The sequence below is a fragment of the Euwallacea similis genome, chromosome 33, assembly GCF_039881205.1.
Source record: "Euwallacea similis isolate ESF13 chromosome 33, ESF131.1, whole genome shotgun sequence".
NCBI lineage: Eukaryota > Metazoa > Arthropoda > Insecta > Coleoptera > Curculionidae > Euwallacea > Euwallacea similis.
Genome location: NC_089641.1, coordinates 1,935,410 through 1,957,406, shown reverse-complemented (window position 1 = coordinate 1,957,406; position 21,997 = coordinate 1,935,410). Strand labels below are relative to the sequence as shown.

The 21,997-nt window shown below is 33.3% G+C and overlaps 3 protein-coding genes and 1 non-coding gene across 4 annotated transcripts in view; 2 read left to right on the top strand and 2 right to left on the bottom strand.

The window, feature by feature from the left end:
- LOC136418209 (uncharacterized) overlaps positions 1–21,997 on the bottom strand; it is a 166,165-nt gene that overhangs the window by 26,563 nt on the left and 117,605 nt on the right. The gene's annotated exons all lie outside the window — the stretch shown is intronic.
- The window catches only part of LOC136418206 (piggyBac transposable element-derived protein 4-like), a 73,765-nt gene that overhangs the window by 10,262 nt on the left and 41,506 nt on the right, over positions 1–21,997 (bottom strand). The gene's annotated exons all lie outside the window — the stretch shown is intronic.
- LOC136418169 (uncharacterized) lies at positions 4,989–10,693 on the top strand. Its single transcript, XM_066404136.1, has 4 exons — positions 4,989–5,022; positions 5,079–5,442; positions 5,499–5,656; positions 10,106–10,693. Exons 2-3 carry the CDS (start codon positions 5,084–5,086, stop codon positions 5,545–5,547), a joined length of 408 nt encoding a protein of 135 aa, XP_066260233.1. The 5' UTR covers positions 4,989–5,022; positions 5,079–5,083; the 3' UTR covers positions 5,548–5,656; positions 10,106–10,693.
- LOC136418260 (U6 spliceosomal RNA) lies at positions 20,528–20,631 on the top strand. Its single transcript, XR_010752902.1, has one exon. It is a non-coding gene; the product is annotated as a U6 spliceosomal RNA (small nuclear RNA).

The following is a 21,997-nucleotide window of genomic DNA, read 5'->3' as shown; positions in this document are numbered from 1 at the left end:
TTAATTAAGTTTTCGATTGCTTTTAGCAATGTTATTGTTGAATAATTTTAAGTTTTTTTGTTACACGTCAAACAACCAAAATGTGTCAAGTACATTTTTCCACATTTTATTCAAATTTTAAACCTTATTATAGCTTTTCGGTTACCAACTTTGACATTTTTTTTGAAAAAACTATTAGGTTTTCGACCCTTGTTGTAAGGAATTTTTTTGTTCAAAATGATGTTCTTAATCACTGGTTAAATTTACGAAAGTTATTTCACTAACACCCTCTATAAAAAGGAGATATCAGACAATTTTTTATTAAAGTGTTAAAAACTGATTTAAAAGTTCCGGAAGACTTGCTCTTAGAATTGCTTGATCCTTGTGTTCGGACCTTAGTAATGAAATTATCTATTAAGATTTTTTTTCAATTAATTTGTCACCACCAATCTATGATTTAGTCTGGCGGTGATAAGAGAGCCTTCAAGTGCGAGCATTTTGTGTCCGACCCTACGTTTTGAATTTATCTTTTATTTAGTCTAGGTAATGACATAATTTATATTCCAGCGTGAGAATGTATAATTTTAATTCATATTTCTGTGTGGAATGTATATTAGAACTTTAGATGGACTTTGACAAGTCAGTTAGGTTTGAGACACCACGCGAATGGTCTCGAGCTCATCCGTTAACTCAAATTTGATAATTTACTCATTTGTTAATAGTAACTCTTTCTTTAATATTACGCAGAAAAACACAATAAATATCAAGTTAAAAGTGAGAGTTATTGTTTCTCGAAAGCAGTTTCTCTGAGACTGTAAACTTCAGAGTGGTCCTTAAGAAAGTCCAGTCAACCGTCGACTTCACACTAGAGGAATAAAGTTTGATCTTCGAGTCGCGGAATACAATTGTTCCTACGAATTTCGAATCAAACAAGCTTCCTCCATTGGACCCAACAGCTTGTTGGGGACACTGGGTGGATACAAGTGGAGACCAAGATGTGATCGATGGACCAGAAATATCTCATAAAATATTTTGTGATACTTGTATAAAATTACTAATTATAAATAAATCAATTGTATAATATATTTTTTTTATTTACCCATATATGTATATGTGAGATTTCGATATCGTTATGAAAAAATAAAACAAAAGCAAGTTTTGAGGTACTCCTTTACTTATCAAGAACCAAGGCCGGAATGCCCCCCGATACACATGTCTTATCCACCCCTGAGCGCATCCCTCCCTTTTTAAGAGCATTGATAAGCCACATTCCAGGCTTTTCCCACGATTCCTTGACCCATCATCAATTTTTCTCTGGCCTATGTTAAGGAATTCATAAACAACCCACTATCGTTTCCTCATGCTTATTTTAGAAGTAATTTACGGCTAACCACCATGTCATTGTCACATGGCATTACTTGATAATCTTAACATAAGCGAGGAATGCTCACATATACAATTCTACTAGTTAAACTAATTTACTTTTCGTACAATTTCACTAAGAGGTAAATGTTCGAAAATGCAATCATGAACAATTATACAATAGGCTTTTGTATTAGAGGGAATGCCTTTTCTTGATTCAATTTCGATTTTCACGTTAACTGTAGACGACTTTAAACTTTCATTGCGTCTTGAACAATCTACAACAAATAGAGCATGTTTTTTGAAAGATTCGTAATCAAGTAAGGAACGTTTTTTCTCAGTCAAATTAGAAAAGCTTGGAGAGAATTCTCAGTAATTATAGTGTGCATCAGCATAATCGTTAGTAGCAAAATTTAGGTTTAATCTTTCGTATGGATAATATTCACCGTTTAAAAATAATCTAATATCTGATATATCTAAATGGTTAAATTTGGTGACTTCGACAGCAGCTTTATTCTTTGAGTCTGTTTGGAATACAATAATGACATAGCGAGGACAGTACACATTAGTAGTAGTTTTCACACTCCATATTTCCTTTGTAGAACCCTCATTAAGGGTAGGCAATTTATGAAGTTCCCACTTTCTAAATGGCATTAGAATGTGTTAATCATTCTTCATTTGTTTTAATAATTCAATTTTGATGATGTCGTTAGGTATTATGTGTTTTACTTTTAATTCGATACTATTTATTGAGATTTTAAATTCAGTATCGTTGGTGGTTGTGATCACACAATTATTATCGTTCCTGGATCTGATCAATTTTAAATTATGTTTACCACACATAGCTGTATGATAGTCCTGACAAATTCCCAAAAAATTACTGAGGGAAATCCGCATAAAAAAAATCCCATCTGCGTTCACGTTACGATTATCAGGAAAACTCCAACTTGCTACCTTCAAGTGGAATGTTCCAGATTGTAGCACAAGTAGCCTCGAATTAAGCTGACTATTCCCGGATCTTTCACATGTTCGATTTCAATACCGTTTAATTCATATATAATAGTGTCAAATAAAAATCCTCCTACGTTGTTCACCAATTGTACTTCTCCGTTGCCCTTAATCTTATTAAGTTTACCCTTAATGGATAATGCAGCATCACACAAAAGTATCCAAGAGTCATTTCGGTTAATGGAGATGTCAATGATGTCATTTTTTTCAAAAAATTTGGTAAATGGTAAGTAAGTTCGAAATTCTATATAGTTAATAGAATTATCTGTGAAGGAGCTCCTGTACAGATTTAAAACCTGGCTTGACAACATAGTCAATAGATTCGAGAAACAGTTTGTTTTCTAAAGTTAGGTTTCCAACTAGTTTTTTACTCGAGCCTTGGCGTTTCAGCACTGAGTGAAATGAGATATCCCGACTTCTTTTATAGGATTCAACAATTAGAACCATTTTTTCAATTCTAAACGTATAATTATTTCTTCACCTCTAAAATTGATCAAATTAGAATTTTGGTCTAAGACTCTCAAAGTAATGTTATTGATTTCCGATCTGTTGATTGGAAGATAAATTAAGTTTTTCGGTACTTCATCAATGGAAAATCCTGGATTAGAACTTATGGGAAATTCGTAAATCGTATGTGAAGGTTTATCGTTGTAGTAAGCTCCTTGTGTTATATTAGTATCTACATATATGAATTGTTCGAACTTTTACAATCTTCACGGGAAGGTCAGAATCATTTACTTTTTCACTCATTAAAATCCTCTTAGAGAATCCCAGAAGTGTAGCCAATGAGTCTTCTCCCGTGAAGTCAATAGCAAAATGTTTAAGAAATATTTCGCACTTTAATGTATTATTGTAGGGTTTCAAAAAGAAAAATGATTCTTTATTCTTTTTAATTATGATGTTATAGTCCACTGATCTTTGCTCAAATTCGATTTGAAGATAATTATTAATATCTGTTTCATACGAACCGGGTGGTATTTTTATACTGTAAATTTCCTTCTTCTTATTGGAATCGCGATAAAAGAAGATGTTGTTGTCCTCCTCGATTCGGATTATTTGGAATCGAATTATATGAATGGAAGCCAATTAGACACAAACCGTATTGATAATTTGGATCTAATTCTATTGGAGTAGGAAAATCTATAGAGAGCGTTGATTGACGATCTCGCAAGGTGAAGAATATTAAAGACATGACTAAAATTTATGAAGCAACTTTATTTAATTTATATAAAAATTTAATACACAAATGACCACAATTGTAAGAACCAAAAATCTGATCCTGTTTTTTATTATAAAAACATTTGCATTTTTTCCAAAATAATTAGCAAGTTCAAATGGTGGTTTGAGATTTCCAAAACTGTCATAATAATTTACAGTATCACCACGTTTTGAGTAGGATGCCCAATGTGTACCTTCATGTTCTGACGAATCCAAGTTAACTATGCCGTTCTCATTATACTTCATCGTCTTTGACAGTTCCTTGCGCATAAAAACTCCTCTAAAATATGGTATAAGCAATTTTTTGACATATTTCAAAATTTCATAGTTAGATAAAGCATGTGGAGGTAAATTTACTGGAAGTTTTTTTTTTTAAATAGTCCAAATCCTTTTGAAGATTTGTAATGTACCTATCTTATGAATTAGGAGAAATTAACTGACATTCGAGCTTATTAGTATTTCTCATGAAGAATTGTATTTGTTCTGTACAAACTCGGCCTTTGGCCCAACCAATAATACTAACTTAACCTTGGCCCTACAGATAAAGCAATTAAGCCAAGGTCCTGAGTTTTTCCAATAGACATTGCATAGTAATTAGTTTTGTAATCACCCTTCTATTTGATGAGATATATACATAAATACAGCTTTAGGGTAAAAACAGCACACTCTTCCCAATCAAATCTCGACCAGAATAGTTGATGATAGTAGTGATTAGTAGAACCAACGCGTTTTTGTTGACCAAACCTATCACCCTGCATAGGGGTACATAACACCTCTATTACTTGGAGAATTCACTGTTAAGCCCCATTAATATCCTTGAAGAACAATAAAATAATGGCTCACATAATGTGATCACCTATATAAACAATTTAACTTCACATTAATTTGAATAATAATAATAATGAGTACATTACACATTTAAATGATTTACTTTAAAAAGGCAGCTAGTTTCTCTTCACTTGCAATGGGCCTTGTAGCGTTGCATCTTTTGTCCATTTAACTTTTGATGAAATTGTGCACTTTTTTGACTTGGCCACTGTTTAATCTAACTTTAATGCGTCACGTCACAGAGCAGTACCTCATTTTGCCGCTGCCCTTATTGGCAAATCGCAATTTCGTAGATAAATAAAATATTTTCCAATAAAAGTGCACTTTCCCGCAACATAACCATAATCTTAGAGATTAATTATTTCCTTATTTCGTACCCTTCGCACCGCATGTGACAAATTTTGCCAGCTGATTTTATTTAGTGGATTTATTTTTATGGAACTAAACAGTCCAACCAACCGATGCATGGTGGGTTGCCTAAATTTTTGGTCACGCGATGGACAATTATTAATGAAGGCCCTGTGTAATCCTTTAGGCAACTATTTATACATACAACGCGCCTCTCTAGTCTTGTTATTATTGGGACGAGACGACAGAGTGACAGACGGCGGGCGAGACTTGGAATAGGTTAGAACGCATTAAACCAATGATAAAAACCAATAAGCAGGTAGTTTTTATTTTAGATAAAATGGACATGAAAAAATTGATCATGGATTTTCGTCACTTTCAACGTGAACGGCAGAAGACCAAGTTGGTAAAAAAGAAAATGTCCAGCTTCAACGTCGTGAAGTACCAAAGAGGGGCTGATGAACTAGCTAACGTGGTTGTTACAGTATATCAGGGTGCAAATATAGCTTTCAAAGACGAAAATGGGAAAGGGTATTTTCATTTAACAGACACTGATATAACGTCGTTTGATGACGATGAAGCCACCCTGTTTGTAGAATTATTCGTCTATGACGGACAAGAGACCGTAACATTACAATTTGTAAGTCTGGTAGAGAAGCAGAATTTCGTGGCAGTATTAGCAGCATTTTTACAACTTAGGTGAGAAAATACATATATATTTATGTAAGTATACTTATGTTTTGTTCATTATGTAGCAATAGTTTTAGCAGTTCGGCCGATTCTGGAAGGTCCACCATATCGTAGTTAACAATATGGTGGATACCCTAGTCATGTTCCTCCTGATGCTCCACTCTCGCATGTACCACCACATTATACCCAACAGCAAGGATGTCCCCACCACAAAACCACCGAGGTACAGATTTTGTATTTATTGATGTTACTTCGATTTTTATGAAAAAGTATAAAGTAACTTGATGTTAATGAACTTTTAAAATGTTTTCTATATTTAAAAATTTGTACATACAGTGCGGACGTTAAAAGTCTCTCCCTCACATTCGTTGATAAATGTTTGAATTGAATTTTTGTAATTTATCCAATAATATTTTTGTTTGATTCATTGATAGGTTTTGTCATTTCCATGGTAATTTTGAATAACTTTCTTAATACTATTTTTATTGGTTACATGGATTAACCTTTTCCTACATCTAATAAATTTTATTGATGGCCATTTGAAATATCGAATTGAATGCTTGTAGAAAATGGTTCATATATGTCTGGATTTTTGAAATAACTATGATATAGGGTGTCTGGTATGATATAATCGTTGATAAATTTTATTATATTCTTTTCAAAATTATTTTCTGATATTTGTATTTCGATACGTCTTTTCCTTCCAAATTAAATAGTAATTTTTGGATCCACTAGGAAGTGCAGAACTGAAGAAATAATAATTTGATTTCGTCCGAAATTACTGCACTATCGGATATGGGAATTCCTACAATGAGACTTAGTATATTTGAATGAATTGTGATATTATCATCATCAGTTGGTCGCACATTGTTTTGCGTCTCATTTATCTTTCTCTCTCTCTCTAAGTTCTTGATAAACTCCAGTTTTATTATTTTCCGCAGTCGAAATTTTTTCTAAAATTGACTCAAAACCTGCATATATTACAAAAGGAGCTCTCTGTTTGAAGACAATTTTTAAATTCAACATGAGTGTAATTAGTAGGAAATGGTATATGGCAATGATTTTTCTTTTCACATAAACTAGAATGTTGATTTAGCAGTTGTTCGTTTAAAAAATAATTTAAACATGTGTCACATACATGAATTTTACCATTGCTTTGCTCAGTTGGTTATATATGAGGCGTGAAAGATTTTTTATCCAACAAAAGTGATATTTAGTTTCAATATTAACGTTATCTTCAGGAACTGATTCACAATCGTGAATTTTTGGTGAGTAATAATTGTGAATTAATAATAAATTAACATGCCTATTCAGTTTTTTTGTGTCAATTTTGTTTATTATTAATCCAGTCTCGTGCAATTCAAGCATGTAAATATTTATAGATATATTATTAAGTTTTTCAAATTTAGGAACTCGATTAAGTGTCATTGGAAGATTAAATTCTTCTACATTGAGTACTGACTTATAATGAGGATATGAAGAAACTTTCTTTGCATTTTTTGAGACTGGAAATAGGGCCGATATAATATTCCAAAAGAAGAAACATACTTGGTCGTTATTAACTATATTGACACATGCAGGTTTTTTGGCAATTGTTTTCGGAAAAGTAATAAATGATGAACCACCATTACCTATTTCATACTTACTAATGTTAATTTCTAGACTAATTATTTAACGGAGAGCCCACCCACTATCTTGTGCTTGAAAGTCCTCAATTTTTATTAGAATTTCAGTAAATACATTATCCTGAAACCACTGCAAATCTGTAGTTAAGTCAATCACAAAATTTTTTGTATTAAAATATTTATATTCTGTTTTTTCCTCATCATTTTTTTTAAATTACGAACTCTCCACAAAAACAAGTAATTAATAAATTATGTTTTTCCAAAATATTGGGAATTCGAGATTTAAATATGTGAGCCGCATCCATGAAATTTTTCTTATATCTTTATGTACTAAATTAATAATTATATCTGTTATAATCCTACTTTTAAATGCTAATTTAATATTCTCCCATTTTGCTCTAGCGCCACGTCTACGTTTATCTATTTGTGAAATGTTAACACCACCCGTGTGAACTGCTCCAAATAAGTAGTTTCTATGTATAATATACAGGGTGTCCCAAATAAAGTAAGTTCGATGGGGATTATGGAAGTGGTAAGAGATACAAGGTGACTCAAATTAGAAAAAAGATGCGCATTTTTGTGCTAATTCAGAAAATGTTCTAAATTTAAAAATATGCACAGGGGTTGTCAAAATATAAGCAAAAAACTAAAAACTGCGATTTTCGAAAATCATAAATTATGAGTACACTGTTTGAGTAAATTGTACCACATTTGGCAATTCTTTATACCACATGTGTCTTTGGTGACCCGGCAAAAATTGTTGAAGTTCGTATGGGACGTGTTACCGTATCTACCATATAGCCCCGACTTGGCACCTTCGGACTATCATCTATTCCGCTTTTTGCAAAATTCATTGAACGGAAAAACATTCCATTCTTTGGAAGACTGCAAACAGCACCTGCACCACTTTTTCAACTCTAAGATGGGAACCTTCTTTGAAAATGGGATTATGCAACTACCCAAAAGATGGCAAACCGTTATTCAACAAAATGGTTTATATATCACTAAATAAAGCAGATTATTATTATACCACTTTTAATTTTCAAAGTTCGTTAAAAATCGGCGGCGACTTTCCGAACAATCAAATAATAATAACCTAATGCGCTTTAAATGTCCTAAATTTGTATGCATCTTTTTTAAAGCTTTTTTAAAGTTGGATGTTTCTTTCAGAACCTTCGTTTGCGATCTAATTGATCTGTTGAAGTTCTTAAGCCATCTTCGCTTTTCCAATTCACCTGATTTTTTGCTCTTTTTCCTAGTTAAAATAGAGTATATTTGCTGGAATAAGCGTAGAGTTTCATCGCTAACCCGTGAAGTTTCATTCATTAGGAACGAGACAGTTTTCAGAGTGGCCTTAACAGCTTAACAACTAAAAATGTGAATAAGAAAATTACCTGAAAATTTTCCATATAGAAAATTCAATGTATTTACACTACCTACAGTTAAACATATTCAATGTCAAATATTGGAGTTGGAGTTAATCCTCCGACGGACTGCATTTTCCTGAAGATAAAAACATATTAGTCTGGTTCAAATTTTTTAATAATTTTCTTTCATCGGCTCAGTCATTCGTTTTGGTAGAAATACTATATTTTCCTCAAGTTCCATTTTCACTACAGGTCCAAATTTAGAGGTTACTAGAATTAACCCCTGAATTTCGATATTTTTTTTTGGAGTTAATTCGTTTATTTTCACTTAAGGATTCTCAACAAAATTTGCAAACTTGTTGATTTTGAAAAGTCCATCTAAAAATTGTTAAAAATTATCCTATGTAAGAAAAGCAGTTTGAATACATTACTATACAGGCTGGTGAAAATTTCGATGCTCCCCATTGGTATCTTGGAAACTGCAAAAGATACGAGGTTGGTTAAATTAGAAAAAATATGTCAAACTTAGGACTTAGTCAATATTCCGAAACAGTGTTGCTACTTTGTTTTTATTTTTCGAGATATTGGGAAAAATGCCAAGATTTAATTCTCGTAATAAATCGAAAACTAAAGATTTTTCCAAAAAAATGTACACTTTTATGGGCTCTTGACGTGTGTGATTTTCTAAATTTTATACTTGGCCTAGTTTTCGAAATAATGACCCCAACTTATTTTTTTTGATACGGACCTGAATAAATTTTCGCATATTCTGAAAGTACTTATTAAGGGCTTTTCAACGATATATCACATGATAACATTTTCTAGCGTTGTTTGGTTTAAAAGAGTCTATTATCAGAGTTTTTTTTATAAAGGTGAACAGAATTTTATGAGAAATGTGAACATTAACGAATACATGACAAATTTAAAGCCTTAAAATATTAATAAATTTATAAATCTAACATGTGTTCAAAATGTCCATCATTTTCCCTAATACAAAGATTTGCTCGTAAATTAATTTCATCCTCTACTTTTTGTATAATAGGCCTTGGACTAGTTTCGAAAGCATTTTCAATTTTTTGACGCAAATGATTTACATTCTTTTTTTGTTGTTGTTATAAGTTACAGGCACTATGTTAATGTTGATATTATGTCATTTGTGTTTTAAACATATGTCGGAATAGCGTTTGCTGCGTTTTCCATTTTGGAGGAAAGGTATCTCTTTAAAAGTCAAAGAATGAAAAGACAGACTAGCGAATTCACTACCCCACGACCGCTCTTCTGCTCGTCAATCTATTAACTGCCAGTTCTTTGTCCCTGTTGTCTTAACTTTCCCAGTTCTGGTGAGTCCTTCAGAACCGTGGGAAAAGTACCTTCTAGTCCCTATTACAAAGGAACCAATAGTTTAGTGTCACCCAAATAATTAGCACACATGGCCACTTAAGAGCGTCGTGGTATTAGTGACCTCTCTCGACAATGCTTTTTCTTAAGAAGGCTGTCAGCCTGCCCTTCATTTTATTGTCTCTTCTAATATTACATCTACAGAACTTAAAAACTAATAAATCTCCGACATATATAATATCTCATGAACTGGAGTGGGAATGACCTCTACTACAACTATTTCTCAAACTGGCTTAATCGTAAAAAATTTAATCAGAGAAATGTCTTTACTTTTTTTTTAAGAACCCAATCTCTCCTGGATCCCAGCAGCCCCCGCCAGATTCTCAAAGACAACTACCAAGACCTCCAGGACCGTCGTCTGAAAAGTTGAATGCCTTGCAAAAAGCAATTGATACATTGGAGGAAAAGATAATTTCATCGACATGATTTTATGCTCATTTTAGACTGTCCTATTTATATATTTTTGTTGAATATGATGTACAATATTTAGACATTTTTTGACAAATACAAGTTTTGGTACAATTTGCATTGTAAATACCAAGAATAATTTTTTAGAGTATGCAAGCCGACCAGAGATATTCTGTATTCTTGGCTTTATAAGCACGCACAGCACAAGCCCAAGCCAATGCAGTATTTACTTCCTTTCAAATGAATCAGCTTCGTAATCAAATTATGGCCTATATGTAGGTGTCTGGCTCGAAATCAGCCGATTCCGAACTAAGTGTTAATGGCTCTACAGGGTGAAAGGCCTGGGATGGAGCTGGGCAATTTCCCATTCCGTCGACCAGTCCTTTTCAACAGAGGCGAAACGGGGACCAACTTATGCAGGGAGCATCGAAAGCTCCGGATAAGATAGACGACTACCTGATTATAAAGTCACTCAATCCGCAAATTAACACAACCGCAACAGTCTCTTAAGCCTAGCCGGGTATCAAAGACACAATGCGGTAGAAACATTTCTGTCAGCACAATTGTATCTTCGAATAAATCAATACAATCCAATGAGATCACGTTTATTTATAAAACATTTTAAAACAATTAAACGTCTGAGGTTCATTATTTCCCATTAATGCTTTATACCCAATTATAACTAGCTCCCATAATCAAGTACATACTACCCCTTATTGTTTAGTCCTGTATTAAATTAGAATAAATCATTTGTCGTAAAAGGTAGTCTGTTTATCATCTTGGCTGGAACATAAAATGCAGAAAACGATTCACCTATCAGTCTGTTCTAACATAAGTGTGAAAATAATGATTGAGGGTTGTGAGCGTGGGAAGAAGGTAGAATGGTATGTGTTAATTCTTTTAAAGATAAACAGATGCATTCGGGGGTGACTCTGATGCATTTTTGGTATGGTGGGTCATTCGATTCCCGAAAAGGATAGAATAAAGTTGTTTGAGAACATGTGCGTGCATTTTATTAAAATAAAACCTACCCTCTTAACACAATATTTGAAGAGGTTGAACGTTGTTCTTTGTCCGAATACCAAATTTTTAAATTTCAGCAGATCAAAATAAACCCGGTCCTTCTCAACGAAGACCAGGTAGTCATTTGGTAACTACCAAACAAGCAAGGATTACCACTTTGCCTAAACCATGCGGTATTGATCCCATTATGCTGCTACAAGAGAAGGGAAAATAGAGCGGCTGCTCCTCGAATATCTGCTAGAATTGAGCAAGTATAGTTAGTAATCTAATAATCATTTTGCAACATAGGTTTTTATTTTAATCACGTTCGCGATGAATTTAGATTTTGAGCTATTTTGATAGTGGTTTCGTGTATAAAAATATTTCCCCAGGTGAGCAATCTTCCTTCGGACATAAGTGGACAAGCTTTTTCGAAAAACAAATACATCTCATAATCTGTTAATAACTCAAGACTAACGTCACTATACTTTAACCTACAATCCCAAGCTAATGTAAAGCATCCCAGGTTACGCATATGTATTATTATATTATATGTATTAACCTCTTACATTATTACTTATATTACTTTCTCTTGGAAACCTAAGGACAATATTAGAACTTAATTAGAATGTATGTTTACGTAGAAACACAATTCCTTTGTCTGATATAAGCAACCCATCAAATTGTAATTAGCTGAGACTCAAAGTCTCAGTACTGTTTAAGGTTCAAACTACCCTTATTAATGTACTTTAGTAAAGTCCATGTAGATATCATGTATATAAATAGGGTACGTCTACACAACAGCAAGTCAGTCAAGTAGCCAAGCTCAAGTCCAGCAGAAACCTTCACGACTCTTCACAGACACTTACATAAAAGGGTCTTTACGCCTCGCTTCCGCTCTTGTATTATCGAGAAGTTAATAAAGTGTTATATTTTTGACTCGCGTATAGTTTTTCCAACCCGGCACATTACACTAATGCTATTGTAGCATAATATCAAACAAGATCTAATCCATAAGATTTTTCTAGACACAAATCTCTAAAATTCGCAAATATATCTGCTAGAAGTAAAACATCTAATTTTAGATATAGATTATGCCATTCACCTAGATTCTTGATTTCAAAATATTTCCAGACTGTTTGAGCATAATCATACTCTGTTAAGGATTTTAGGTTATTGTTTCTTGACGTAGTTTGCTTAGTTAATTTATTTGTACTTTCATCCCTTAAGTTACGCCCATGTGTATCGACACTTCTTTGGAGGATTCCATCTGGGCGCCAGACAACCGTACCCATCAGACCATATCGAAGGGCTCTTTATGGCTGGGAAATACGCTACCCGTCAAAGGAAGCTTTCTGAATTGGACCATTGCCGCGATCCGCAGTTCGGCGGATCTACAATGCTTCAATGAAAGCGACTTGTATAGGTATTTGCCAGATGGCGGCGATTTATGACCTTAGGCGTGACCATTGCCCGTAAGGGCTTCTGGTATTGGTGCGCCCCTGGTTGAAGTTCCTTGGGTTTAGTACTTAAGGGATGATCGCAGTAATTTTGCTCTTTTTTGACCAGTGCTGGCTCTAGACATGTGATCGTAAACGTAGTTCGTAATTTTCCCAACTAAGCAAACTCCCACTTCATACTTAGACCAATACTTTGTCATTATTTATATAAGTGAAAATTAATACAGTCCACTTTCGTAAACCAAATTGTTGTTTTCGTGGTTTCGTTTATCAAAGGAACCTCAACATACTCTGACCAACTTATATTTTCTTTTGTTAGTGAGGAGTAAAATTTATCTATTGGAGGAAGAGAAGTTTCTTCAAATCTTTCAAATAAGTCCATATATCCATAAAAATATATTCCTTTTCTAATTATTTTTGATCCTTGTTTTCTGAATAATGCTTGTAGCTGTGTATTGCTATAGTATTTCTTCGTTTCTTTCAACTGTTCATGTTCTAAATTAGATGACAGAGTGTCTAAACTACTTGCTAAGAACCTAAATGAATCTATAAATCTTAATACACTACAGCTACCGTCATCCATTGTTAAAAGTTTACTGAATGAAATGTATTTCTCTTCATTATCTGGGATTAGCTTCAGATTACTTTTATCCTCACCCAAATTTTTAATAAACAAATGACAATCAAATTTTGAAATAGAATTGGAATGAATAGTGGTTGTTTGTATTTCAAGTTGCAGTTTCTACACGCTGCAAATTTATATTAGCCTGTATACTGATCATGCGGCGGGATCATACGGATCATGCGGATCTTTGGATTTTTTTTCAGTAAAATCTTTTTTTCATAGATAGCATTCCTTTGCTTTTCTATACCCTTTTAGAGCTACATTTGTCATAGTTTCATTTTACGTTAATAATTTATATCTTTTTTTGCATGTTTCGTGTTTCGTTCTATAAATCTTTCATCAGCATTTTCTCCTCTATAAATTTCTAAAGGTTTTGGGATATTTCCTTAGACACTCTTTATACAAAGTCCATAACTGCAAGGAATACGTACTTGAGTCTTTTGAGTATATGATTTTTCTGGATTTGGTTCACATGTCTGAATTGGCTTTAAGATTGATTTGAAATCACAATAAATCACATACAGTGAGGACAAAAAGTCTGGAACAATTTGATTTAAAATTCATCGGTTTATTTTCGGAAAAAACGCTGAGACCCGTCGATTTTTATTTTTGGCTGCGATTTTTCTGACGGTAAATTCTTGTATACAGGGTAATCAAAAACCAAGTTACGACAACAAACTTCATTTTTTCAAATGGAAACATTTATTTTATGTTTCATTTTTAAATTCTACTTCGGATTCTAAGCAAGTTTCATGTAGCATTTCCTATACCCAAGCCCAATGGTTATCGAGAAATTTACAATTGAATATCATAAAACGCACTTACAAAATAAATTCATCTAATTGTACAATATCCTATACCTAAACTAAACTTCTTTTTATTTTTCGAGAGTTAAAGTTTAAAATTATAAATTAAAAAACAATTAATGTTTTATCACTTTATTAAATGTTGAAAATGTGTCCATTAGTTAATTGGCAGTAACCTAAACGATCGATCAATTCTTTTTGCATATTTCTAACTATTTCTGGAGCGATTGACCGTATTCCTTGGGTAATTCGATGCTTTAGGTCCTCCATGTCAATTGGTTTAGTTTGGAAAACCTTACCTTTGAGGTAACCCCACAGAAAAAAGTCGAGAGGGGTTAAATCGGGAGACCTTGGCGGCCATTCAATGATACCCCCTCTGCCACTCCATCGGTTTTTAAAAGTATTATTTAGATAAGCACGAACTTCTGCTGAGTAATGAGACAGGGCACCGTCTCGTTGTAACCAAATATTACGGTTGGGTAAATCTGGATTTTCTTCTTCAAGAAATGGTGTAGCAAGGGTTGGAACAAGATCATCTTCCAGAAACTTCAAATATCTTCGACCAGTTAAATTTTCGTTAAAAAAGATCAGTCCTATAACAACGTTACCCACAATTCCACACCACACATTTATTTTTTGTCTATACTGTGTATGCCCTTCTCTCATCCGGTTAGGATTTATATCTGACCAATACCAAAAATTTTGCGTGTCGACTTCACCATTCAAGTAAAATGTGGATTCGTCAGAAAAAACAATATTTTTAACAAAATTAGGATCTCTAAGGCACATTTGTTGTAAAAGTTCACAAAATTGAAGACTCCGCTCATAATCATTTTTATGAAGTTCCTGAAGAATTTGCGTCTTAAAAGGATGGTACTTATTTTGACACAGTACATTTAAAACTGCTCCCTTCGCAATATCCAGACTTGAAGTTATCATTTTAGAATTAACATGGGGATTTTCTTGAACACTCAATAACACGTTCAACTTTTTTTCATCAGTAATCGTTGGCCAACCGCTTCTTGGAGCATCTCTAACGTAACCGAGCCGAAGAAACTTGTGCTCAATTTTAGTTATTGTTGAATGTGAAATTGGCTGGCGATTAGGATATTTTTCGTTGAATAAGTGACACACTTCTTCTCGAGTCCTTGCCCTATCGCCATATCCTCTTATAATAAGAATTTCTATCCTCTGTGCCTCAGTGAGTTTCATTTTAAAAACAAAATTCAAAATAACTTATGCTTATTAAATTTCTACACTTAACTTTAAATAATATGACGATTAACAAAAGAGACGAAGAAAGAAGAGCACAAATGTTACAATAAAAATACTTACAACATAACAAGGTTTATTGAGTAAGTTACCAAGGTAACCTCCATGATAACCAAGCTAAGGCAACTTGACTTACAATTATATGAATTTATTTTGTAAGTGCGTTTTATGATATTCAATTGTAAATTTCTCGATAACTATTGGGTTTGGGTATAGGAAATGCTACATGAAACTTGCTTAGAATCTGAAGTAGGATTTAAAAATGAAATATAAAATAAATGTTTTTATTTGAAAAAATGAAGTTTGTTGTCGTAACTTGGTTTTTGGTTACCCTGTATACAGGAATTTACCGTTAGAAAAATCGCGGACAAAAATAAAAATCGACGAGTCTCAGCGTTTTTTCCGAAAATAAACCAATGAATTTTAAATCAAATTATTCCAGACTTTTTGTCCTCACTGTACAGCTTGGCAAAAATAGCTTGATATATGAGAATTTTAGGAGGTGCGTAAAGGCTAAACAGAGAAAGTATTCGGAATAAAGTGATAGCAGCTGGTTCGTTGCGGTAACAAAATTAATGTACAGCACTACCAAAAGTATTGAACATTTAACATTAATTGCAACTTTTGAAATAGATTCGATTTTAAAAAATCTAATAAGGCTTAGCTTTGACGTTAATAACTATTCCTGTATATCTGTTCGGGTTAGGGGGTTCGTTCCTCGATTGGGGCGAGTACCACCCTCGTGAATATTTTACAGGATCTCGTAACTCGCGGACAATGAACTCGGGAGTACTTTACAATTAATTTATTGCACTATTGAACAATACACGAAGTAATGCACTTAACTAACTTAATCATTCACGCCCGGAGTGGTTGTTACAAGTCGAAAAGGGGTGCGCGAGGTAGCTGAGGATCTCACAGTCTCTTGGTCGTGATGTTGTTGCACTGAGAGATGATAGATGAGAGAGAGATTTCTACATTTTTTGGGTTTTAAATAATAGAACTAAGGGCCGGTACTCATAGACGTACCCCTAACTTAGAAGCAATTGTCGGCTTCCCGGCTACTCATCGTGTTAACGCGCAACGTCCAGATGAATAGCCGACTGGGCCTTCGTTGGCCAGGCCGGCGGAGCGGCGTTTAAATTGGACGGACAGTATGGCTCCGACAAAGAACATTGCTAGAAATCCCAATCATAAAACAACCACCATCTGTGGATGATGGGTGCTAACGCTGAGAATTCCTTGAATGCACGTGACTATTACTAAACTAACTTACAGAAAAAAAACCTAGTAGGATTCGGGAACTAAAACGAAATTACAAATACAGGGGCGTAGCATCGGGTATCTTAATTAAGGAAATAGTCCGATGTGACTAGTTACAGTCTTAACAGTAGTAATGATGAAACCTGCTTGCCTGTTATACCTAAATATAAATTAGAAAATGGAATAGAAAGACAATATCGTTTAAAAATATTCAGAGAATGCTTAGACACACGTTCAACTTGGCAAGAATAGCTTGATATATGAAAAATCGATATTTCGATATATAAATTCAAGGAATTCTCAGCGTTAGCATCCATCATCCCCAGATGGTGGTTGTTTTATGATTGGGATCTCCAGCAATGTTCTTTATCGGAGCCATAATGTCCGTTCAATTTAAACGCCGCTCCGCCGGCCTGGCCAACGAAGGTCCAGTCGGCTATTCATCTGGACGTTGCGCGTTAACACGATGAGTAGCCGGGAAGCCGACAATTGCTTCCAAGTTAGGGGTACGTCTATGAGTACCGGCCCTTAGCTCTACTATTTAAGACCTAGAAATGTAGAAATCTCTCTTTCATCTATCATCTCTCAGTGCAACAACATCACGACCAAGACACTGTGAGATCCTCAGCTACCTCGCGCACCCTTTTCCGACTTGTAACAACCACTCCGGGCGTGAATTATTAAGTTAGTTAAGTGCATTACTTCGTGTATTGTTCAATGGTACAATAAATGAATTGTAAAGTACTCCCGAGTTCATTGTCCGCGAGTCACGAAATCCTGTAAAATATTCACGAGGGTGGTACTCGCGCCAATTGAGGAACGAACCCCCTAACCCGAACAACTACATATTACTTGGTGCTTTTTAACAGCTTCTTCAGTTCTAGCATTATAATTTAAACATCTTCTCCAGAAATATTTTTTATGTCCATCAATTTCTAATCGGTTATTTAATAATCGACTTAAACTTTTAATCCAATAATAATGATTTTCAAAATAAAGTAGATCAATGTTTTTATCATACTCTTGTTTTTTATTATGGTATAATGGATGGAACGTAGTATCTTCAAAACTGAATACTGTGATATTAATTTTATTCTGTGTTTCAAATTTAAGAATGTCTCGAATTTTAATTGGAAATTCAATTCCATTAAAATTTAATAAATCTTTGTATTCTGGTTTGAGATATTGTGCCTATCTTTGTGGATCTTGTTTTTGGTATCTTTAACGCATATGAAACTGAATATCGAAAACACTCATTATCTTTATTTTTTATATTGATCCATGATTTCTTATCCTCTATCCATTTTGGTAGTGCGATATATGAACTTCCATTTAACGGTTTATATTTGTTAATATTAATTCTTAAATTATCTATTCTGCTTAAAGCCCAGCCTGATCCTTTAGCTTCTAATTCATCACATATGGATATAAATAAATCTCTTTGAGTATCCCAGTAATTAATTAAATCATTTTCTCCTCTTACTATTACATTAGGTAGTTGAAACTTGTGCGTCATTTCTTGTTCTAAATTTTTAAAATCAGATTCCAACTTTAAATTTATTTCAATATTATTATGCATATCCAAAGCGTTTTTAATAAGATTATTTGCTTTATTTTTAATGGAGTCCATATAGTAAGATATGTCAGTGTTGCTTTCTTTATTATTATGTTGATAGGTTAAGAATCTACCTTTAAAAGCAACTTAAACTAAAATAAAATGGGACCTTTTGCAACTTATCTCTGTATAAAAGCGGTAGAGTACAATTATGTACCCGGCCTCTCGTGGTCAGAACTAAAAAGATCATCTAAACCGTTCACCGATCACTGACGAGATGTCCCTCGGGACGGTACCGGGTCTTGACAGTTTAACTATAGAGAACGGGGTTTTTTAGTGGGTAGGCGCTCGGGGACCGTCGGTTAACGCCGAAGAGTGTTCCCCGAGTGAATCCCATACTACCCGGCCGCCAGAACAACAGGCCGGGTGTCTTTCAAAGATTTTTTCCTCGACAAAAAAAAACAAAAAAAAAACCGTTCACCGACGATCTAACAAAGCACATTAGTAATGTCGATGAGTGCTCTCCAGCCAAGGTGCGACGTGTTTTTTTTACGACCCCTGGGCGAATCCTTGGTACATACCGGCACCTGCGATCTCTCCTCTCTACTCTTTTGGCCGTTGGTAACTTCAGCGGCAATTCTCTCTTGGCCTTTGGCGACTCCAGATCGCGCACTTTTCTCTCTGTATCAGATCTTGTGCAACTCGCGAATCAACTCAGAAACCGCGACTCGTGTTACTTCCTCTCTGTATCAGATCTCGTGCAATTCGATGCTTAATTCTGTAATTGTGACCTTTGTTCTTCTTTCGTTATTAAGTCTGTACAAGAACTATCGTTGTGAGTAAATTAATGTTAATTGGAGCGGCGGTGTTTCTCTGACCTTTAGAACCTTGAAACCCCTTTAATTGATGACGGTAGACCGTCTGGTCCTTCGATTCTATAAATAACCACGCCAGCGCAAGTGAATTACATCGTGGGTGCCTATTGAAGCAGTCACTACTGTTAGGCAGGATCTCAGGAAGCCCTTGGCCTCAATAATCACATTTTATTTGGTTTATTCTTTTTTTTTTGGGGGTACTACTATATCTGTGTCAAATGGAAATAAATAATTCAATTTCTTGTTTTATTCTTCTTTATGTTTTTCATGTTGCCTCATGATCTGTTCTATCAGCTCAGCTTTTTTATATCTTGTAATGTATTGTATTTTTAGTTCTTTAGCAATATTATATAACTCTGGTAGTTTAAGTTTATCTAATTTGTGTAATAGCATTTGATCTTTTCTAATATATTCACCACCTTCTTTGCATTTTTTCTTCATTATTCTTCCTTTCCTTGGTTCTGCTATTATATCCTGATCAAATGGAAAAAATTTATTTATTTTCTTATTTCTTCTTTCTTTCTTCTTCTTTTCAAACTGTTTTATAATTTTTCCTATTAACTCATCTTTAGCATAACTCTTCACATATTTTATACCTAGTTTTTTAGCAAAAGTATATAAATCTTTAATGCATATTCATTTAAACGTTCTTCCATTTTAAGACAACCAATTTATTATAAAAAAAATTATTTCAATAAACACCTATTCCCTTTTTATGTAAATTTGACTGCAAGTGTCTTTGATAATAAGTTTTAATATAATATCTACCACATTCACATAGCAAACGCTTACAATTTGTATAGATTTTACATTATTTACATCTTCTATCAGGATTTTTGTACTTATAAAATTCATCTGGATATTTAAATAGTAAACAAACAGAACACCGAATATCGTCCATTTATTTAGGAAAAGATATTTTCAATAAACCTAAATTAGCTAAAGTTATAATTTTATTCTCATATTCTTTAAATTGAGCACTCATATTTCTAATCATAATTCTTTCAAACTCATTGGTTGCAGAATATTCTGATCTGTATAGATCTTTCGGTAAAAATTGGATATCACGGAAACCATTTAGAGTGTTGCTTTTTCCCCATAATCTACTCGATTACTAGTTTACGAATATGTGTTTTTTTGGTGTGGAAATGCTCTGTTCAAAAATTCGCTTTTTTACATTAATTTCATTACTTAAGTGTCTTACGAGACCGTGGAGTGAAAAGGGATGCTGGATGGGGTAAGTTAAGGTAAGATAAGGTAAGGTATATCAAAGTAAGTCAAAGTAAATTAAGGTACCTGAACTAACCATTACCACCCTTATGCCCTATATCCATAAGTTAGACTAGTGTGAAACGCAAAAACTATAACTCAGGAACGCGTTAACTGTTCTCATATTTGGTCTATAATTACAATTACTCAACCTCTTATATTACCTTACCTTACCATGACTTACCTTATCTTACCTTGGAACGATAAAGAAACGATTAGCATGGCCCCTGCGCAATTATGACACCTTACCTTACCTCAACTTACCTTAATTTACTTTGACTTACCTTATTTTACCTTAACTTACCCCATCCAGCAATCCTTTTCACTCCACGATCCCGTAAGACACTTAAGTAATGAAATTAATGTGAAAAATCAAACTTTTGAATAGGGTATTTTCGCACCATAAAAATCACATATTTGTATACTACTAATCGAGTAAAATATGAAAAAAAAATCAACGCTGTAAGTGGTTTCCATGATATCCAAGTTGATCCGATCTTTCACTCTTTTTTGAAATTCAGCATATGCACTTAGGTCCTTCAGACAATCATTGATTTGGGTTGAAATAAATTGATTCATTTAAAATTGAATTAAATACCTTGACATTTTATTGTATGAAAATATCACAATTATTTATGTAGGCTATAAAATAAACTTAGATAATTGGTAGCAATGTCGGCTATATTTAAATATTTAAATGATAAGTAATTTCATTTAAATCTTAGAAATTAATGTTGGGATAAAATTATCTCATTTTATTTTTCCATTGATAATATTTTTCCCTTCAGGAATATTAACGATTTTAATTTTTTCACTATCTTTAAATGTGGGACCTTTTTTACTAGTTTTCATTTCTAATAATTCTTTTTTAGAATATTCGTTAATACCTTTCTTCTCAAATATAGATTTAAAATCATCTTGAAATTTTATATCTTTTAAAGTTTTATTCATATATCTACCTATCTTCTAATTGTCTTTTGTTTCTATTATCATCGTACTAAATATTTTGTTCATTTCGTTTATACCACTTTCATCATTGTGTTTAGATGTTTGTTTTGTTATCATTTTTTATATTTCTGTTCTCTCGCTAATAATTTATCAATTATTTCTTCTATCAAATATTTCTTTAGTAATATGTATGTTATTCAGTGCTTTAAAAAAAATTATTATCATATCTTTATATGAATCTGGGAGACCTTTTAGGTTTTGAACACAATTATTGACAGTTTGAATATTATAACCCGATTCTTCGATTAATTCTTGTAATTCAGGTACATTGGTTATTAAATGATCTAATTCTATTAATTTACTCTCACTAGGGGTAAATCATTTAATTTATTTTTCCATTTAATTAAATTTATTTTTTAAACATTTCCACGCGATGCCATTTAACACAATACTTTACTATTCGTCACGAGGCTATTCCTCAATACCATGCTATATTACCATAATTCTCTGCCTTAATACCATTCAATACAACAATAGCTTACATTACAATTCAATACCCCACAGTACAATATTTTACAATAACTTAAAAAATAATTTAAATAAATAAAAAAAATATCAAGGCTGATTACACTTGATGAATTTATTAAACTTTTAACATCTTAATAATTTTTTATCTAATTCTATTAATTAC